The sequence below is a fragment of the Petaurus breviceps genome, unplaced genomic scaffold (assembly GCF_028583685.1).
Source record: "Petaurus breviceps papuanus isolate PSGF00001 unplaced genomic scaffold, PetGlider_PUasm1.0 178, whole genome shotgun sequence".
Classification (NCBI taxonomy): Eukaryota; Metazoa; Chordata; class Mammalia; order Diprotodontia; family Petauridae; genus Petaurus; species Petaurus breviceps.
Genome location: NW_027185777.1, coordinates 12000869 through 12007557, shown reverse-complemented (window position 1 = coordinate 12007557; position 6689 = coordinate 12000869). Strand labels below are relative to the sequence as shown.

The 6689-nt window shown below is 36.0% G+C and overlaps 1 protein-coding gene across 2 annotated transcripts in view; it reads right to left on the bottom strand.

Annotated features, from left to right (window-relative positions):
* Positions 1 to 6689, bottom strand: part of PLXDC2 (plexin domain containing 2) — a 503758-nt gene that overhangs the window by 56503 nt on the left and 440566 nt on the right. For both annotated transcript variants that reach the window (XM_069086276.1, XM_069086277.1), the window contains exon 10: positions 432 to 492. In XM_069086276.1, coding sequence (XP_068942377.1) covers positions 432 to 492 — 61 coding nt within the window. The remainder of the gene's footprint in view (positions 1 to 431; positions 493 to 6689) is intronic.

Here is a 6689-nt window from a genome sequence, read left to right as displayed (position 1 = left end):
TATATATATATATATATATATATATATATATATATATATATATATATCCTGTGTATAGCTTGTTTTGCATAAGTTTATTTGCACAATGTCTCTCCCCTTGTAAGCTCCTTGAGGACAAAGACTATCTATTTCCTCTTTTTGTATACCTAGCTCTTAGCACAGTATCTGTCACATAGTAGTTGCCTAATAGATGTTTATTAATTGATCTGAGGCAGAGAATTTATGCCTAAAATCCATGAACAATCATGTTCTTTCATATGGCATAGGTTAGTATTATTTTTCCCTGATACCTATTGAACTTTAACCTATGAACTAAAGATTAAGAGGAAGAATCTGAGTTTCAGTGGTTCTTTTCATTAAGATTCACTATGCAACATAAGACAATACATCCCCAATAGCTTTGAGCTTGTGCTGTTAAGGAACCTACATACCTCTTCAGGGCAACCACTGTCTACCCAGTCTTGCCGGTGTCGATCAAATCCACTGGAGCATCTTGATATGAAGGTCAAAGTGCAGTTCATAGGAGACAGGGAAGAGAATGGGAGGGGAAGGGAGAAAGAGAAAGGGTAAATCATGTATTTTAAAATTTTCTTACTTTAGCATATTGGAAGTTTTCTTCTAGAGAATGAACAACTTGAAAAGTCTAGAATTGTTTAAAGCTTTTTTTTTTGGGGGGGGGAGATAATTGGGGCTAAGTGATCTGTCCACAGTCACACAGCTTGTAAGTATCAAGCATCTGAGATCATATTTGAACTCAGGTTCTCCTGAATCCAGGGATGGTGCTCTATTCACTGCACCACCTATCTGCACCTGTTTAAAGCTTTTCAGTGTTGGTTACATGTTAGATGGACCCATTATTACAATTATACTCATCAATAAATTCTTGGTCTAAATAACACTACCATGCTTTGAATCTGGTTTCTGATACTTGTTTAAATCCCACTTATGGTAAATGGGATGTGATATCCTCATGTTTGCATACTAAGTTCCCTTGTCCCTTGGAAATGATTATAGGAAAATTTTCACTAAATATTCCATTTTATAATGATCTCATTATGGGAATGCAGATCTGTATTAAATGAATTGCATCCATTATGCAGACAAAAACACTTAGTGATATAGGAATTCAAATCTGGGAATAAGTTGGTAAAAGCCTATCCACTCATACCATTGCAGGATATAAAAAGGACAGTGACTGTAATCTGCAATGATTTTTCTAGGTCTGACATGCCATTTTTCTTCCCCAGATCACATCCAACTCCAGTACAAATGCTATTTTCCCCAAAAAGCATTTCCTTCCATCACTTAAGCACAAAGTTATTATTTTTTCATCTTAACTTAGATCACCCAATGTTTTCACTTCTCAGAAATTCCTTAAATATTCCTATGTTTCTATCTTATTTCTCCAGTTGGAAAGAATATAATAACTGTACAGGCAAAGACTGTCACATTTCTTTATCTTTATTATTTTCTCCAACACATTAACTTTTAAATTGTAGGCTTTCAATACATATGGCTATGACCTGGGCTAAGTTTTTGGCTAAATTGAAGAAATATATACACTTAATTCGAACTCAATTTATCCATGGAAGATACACTCATTACAGTAGACTTTTCCATGTTACAGTCCTAATGACCTTAATATTGCTGCTTTGCATATTCTTCCTCTAAATATTTTACTGGAGTTCACCCAATAATTCACTCGTCTGTTCTCTTCTCTGTTTACTCCTTTGTCATAGATGATGTGTCATGGTATGAATGAATATAATTTAACTCAAGTGATATGAGATACAGCTGAAGTGTTAGCAGAAAAGACTAGACCTATCATTCTCTCCCCAAAGGGCCATTACAGATGGTCTGTTCAGTTCTAGCCATCTGTATTGGGCAAATTGAAGTGGTGAATAAATATATGGGTATAATGGTGAGTTTGGGATTTTTCATTTTATGGGTTTTTTTTTTCCTTCTTTTTTGGCCAATATTTTTGCATATTAATCATTTAAATTCTGATCTATATATTTAGTTGATGCCATGGAGAACTTCTCTGGTGCTTCATTGTGGTGTGCAAGTGATGCTGTGTTCTTAAAATCTATCGGTTGGCAGAACACAAAGTCTGATAGGTCCTACCCATGCTCCAAAGGGCCTGGCAACATCTGTTATAAAAAAAAAAATTAGCTACTCTCAGAGACACTGATCATTAAGAAGCCAACCAGCCCCTAGGCAATGATTTTTGTTTTGGGGCACAAAAGTGGTAAAATCCAACTAAAAGGCATAAAAGTTTTATAAGTCATTCTAGTGGAAAGAATGCCTGCATGAGTGAACAACAGAGTTTTTCAAGTCTTCATTTATTAAAGGCCTCAATTTATTTAATTTGAAGCCTTTATCCTTTCAATTGTTTCTTCCTTCTCATCTTCTTTCTAACATGTAGTACAGTGACTGACACACAGCAGGCATTTAATAAATATGTATTTACTGACTCACTTCTTTCTTGGAATAAAACAAAAACTTTTGAATAACAGGAAGGGGCCAATTATCCAAGAAAAAGCATCTTGGGGGATAAGTGATGGAAGTTAAATACAAATTAGTTTTACAAAGTACCTAAGCTTTACTTGCTGAACTCAAGAAGCATGGCAATTCAGGGGAGACTCATGCTTTTCTGTTTTATGGTTAAACAAGATATTTCAAATTTGGAGTTCCCTGGTACATGGGGCCCAAGACAGTGGCCTAGTGGCAATGACTGGCCATTGCATGAGGAGCAGTTGATGCATCTTTTAATGTATCAGTGGGACTCAACAAAGACACCCATTTAGAAAAGTGTAAATTCACACTCTGATCCTCTCAGTACCTTTAGAAGACAGTATAATACAGTGGAAAACCATTGGCTTTGCAGGTATAGGACCAGCTTCTTAGCTCACCTACAGATGCTTAAAACCTGGTGTGACCTTGGGAAGTCATTTAAACTTCCTGGCCAATGGTTTCCTCATCAAGGAAAAAAATGAAGGGGTAAGCCTTACTAAACGAAGGATTCTTTCCCTGGGGTTCAGGAACATTTAAAATTACATTACATTCTGATAACAGCATTTCATTATAATTATTTGCTTTTGCAATCCTATGTGGCTGATTTTATGCATTTAAAGCCATACTAAAAAGGGTTCCCTAGGATTCCACCAGGCTACCATAGGGGACCAGGACATGAGAAAAGTGAAGATCATCTGTATTACACGGATACAAGTTTCTTTTCCAGATCTAGATCTAGGATCCTATGTCACACCAAAGAAAGCAGAAGGTGAGCAAAACATGGACCTGCGTAATAAGTCTAAAAAACTCATCCGACCATTGCTGCTATTCTAAACACATGTTGTTGATTAATGAATTTAACATAAGCATTTATAATAAGAATGGCAAACCATTCCAGTATCTATGCCAAGAAAACTCCAAATGGGGTCACAAAGAGGGGAACATGTCTGGAAAATGACAACAAATTATAATTACAGTTGGGTTTATAATTCAAAGTTAAAAGCCAGGCAGGATCCCTGTTATTGAATTTGTATCAAAACAGAAGTATAAGAGCATTATGTTAGTGTGAAGGTGCTGAATTTAGGGAGGTGACTGCAAACCTCTTAGGGTTCCCTCTTATTCTACCCAAGACACGCTATTTTAGAAATGAAATACAAGAATAAAGAAATATGATTCAAAGAATCATTCCCATTCTCACTACCTCCAGGATATCCTTTTAGAGCAGCATACAGCAGGGAATACAGGCTTTCATCCATCAACAAATATGTTGGCAGAATAAAATTTTATCCCAGATGTATTAATCTATTAACAGTTTGAAGGATGTCCCTGGGCAAACTGCAGAACCTTGCAGTGGGCTCTGTATTTTCATAACTAACAGCCCAGGCCTATCGGTATGAGATAACTCCAATTGTCCCTTTTGAAAACTTTGCAAAGCATAGATTAATCTGTTTAGTGTGCCCTAAAAATCTCCAGAGGGGCAGCTGGGTGGTACAGTGGATAGAATGCTGGGCCTGTAGGCATAAAGATTCATCTTCACGAGTTCAAATTTTACCTCAAACACTTATTAGCTGCATGACATTGGTCAAGTCATTTAACTCTTTGCCTCATTTTCAATATATGGAAAATGAGCTAGAGAAAGAAATGGCAAACCACTCCAATATCTTTGCCAAGAAAACACCAAATCGTGTCAGAAAAAGTTGGACAAAACTGAAAATGACTTGAAAAACAACAAAAAATCTTCAGACTCCATTCTGACCATTCAGCAATTTATAAGGACACACTGGAAAACTGATACAATATTATTCGAAGTCAGATCTAACAGAAAGAAAGATGTTTGGCTCTAAGCAAACTGATCTATAAAACACATAGGAAGTGTACAGAAATACAAAGATATTGACCTAGAGAGGATGTTTTTATTTAAATTAATGAATTAGAATCTTTAAGTTACTTCCTCAAGGGACCTGGGTTTCAGATTCAGTCTTTAATATAACTTTGATAAATAATTCTTTTGTGACATGGGAATAACAAAATAGATTTATTTCATTAAATCTTGTAATGAATGAGAAGAAGACACAAAGCGCCATTCACAACTGGAATTCTAAGATGGCAACGGTAAGAAACAATTGAAATTAAATACCCCACAGATGGGACACTGCCTTTGTGCTCATAGGGAAAAACTAACATACTTTTAAAAGTTTTAAAATACATATTTTTGTTATATACCAAACCACAATTTAAAATAGGTTGATTCCTATCTTTAATTTCAGAAATATACTTTTAGTTGTATATGAAAATGTATCCCTCTTACACAAATTGATATAGTACAAAACCTTAAATGAGTTGTATCTTTCTTCATTCTAATCCAATGAAACACTGGTTTAAAAATCCCCAAAGGACCATATAAATTAACACTTACATTTTGCTCATATACCACAATCTATCAGGTAACATGATCAAAACAGAGTTCACCACCTTCCCCAAAGCCTTCAAGTGACCCTCCTTTAAATATCCCTATTTCTGTTGAGGACATCACCACCACACTAGTCACTCACATTCTTCGAGTCACACTTGGTTCTTCATTCTTTCCCATAATCTGAATCCCTTCTGAAATTTTATCTTATCCAGTTCATCTCCACAATTTCCTACATATTACCCTCCTCTTTATTTACTCATTTACTCTTCCTTATAGATCGGATTCATACCAAATCTTACCTGAACTAGTTTTGCAATGGGTCTCCAAGATTCCCATTTCTACTCTTTCCAATTCATCCCATACACAGATGCCAAAGTAATTATCCTAACACACATGCAAAATTCTTCAGTGGTTTCCTGTTACTGGTATGATAAAATGCAGACCAGCATTTAAAATCGCCCACAATCAGGTTCCAACATACCTTGTGGACATTTTACATTGACCCTTCCTCACCTTTATGTATTCCATATTCCAGCTAAACTGGGTAGAGTTCTAGACATTCTCCAAACTCAACAAACTATCTCCTGCCTTCATGATTTTGAACAAATTATTTCCCATTTTTGGAATGTAAACTTTTTAAATCTGAGTCAGAGTCCTTATTCTCTTATAAATTTCAGCTCAAGTGCTGTCTTTATTATAAAACTTTCCATTATTCAACCATCTAGATTGCACAGGGGATAGAGTACTGGGCCTGGAGTCAGAAAGAGTTGTTCAAAACTCGGCTCAGATATTTCCTAGCTATGTAACTCTAGGCACTAAACTTCTGTTGGTCTCAAATTTTCTTGTCTGCAAAATGGGGATATCTCTCATGGTTGCTGTAAGGATCAAAAGAGATATTTACTAAGCATTTAGCAAACCTTAAGGAACTAAAATCTTAGCTCTTACTTTTGTTATTGTTAGTCTTTTATCTCTTCCCGAATAATTTTATATTTATTGCTCAGTTCACCAATCATATGCCTACCAGCCCTTCAACAAGGAGAATGTCAACTCTTGGACAGCAGGGAGGTTGTAGCACAGGTTCATTTTTGTTAATATCAGGTGTTTAATTAGCACATGTGGAGATGAATTGATTGATGCTATTTGGATGGATATTAAGAGAAGAACTTCAGTCCATTTAGCAAGGAAAATGTGATTAAAAAGGGAATTCAAAAATCAGACCCTCTCCTTCCTTCTCTCTCTCGATCTCTCTCTCCCCTCTCCCTACATATGTACACACGTATATGTATAATATGTATATACATATATATGCATGCGTATATACGTGTGTGTGTGTGCATATCATAAATCTATCTGTGATTTTAAGGGCATGTGGAACTGCCAGCAAGGAAAATACTGCTGCCAAAGCTGACTTGCAAATGAACAACTCTTGTACCACTCATTATCTTAGAGAGCTGCCCAGAGCCCTGAGCTGATAAGTGAATCACACCGTACTATATGCCAGGGGTGAAACTTGAATCTAGATCTTACTAATACCTAAAACACCCTTTTCTACTCATGCCTCTATACCACAGTCCCGCTCATGAAGAGACCATCATGGATTAAAAAGATAAGTGATATGTTTTACCTAGTTTAAACTGGGTTAACAGATAATAATGAAACTATCTGATCGACTATATCATTGCTCTGTCTTAAAAAAGACACACACGTACACAACCTTCACAGAGGTTGAAAACCAATCCAAGAACGCCCCTCTGAATTATTC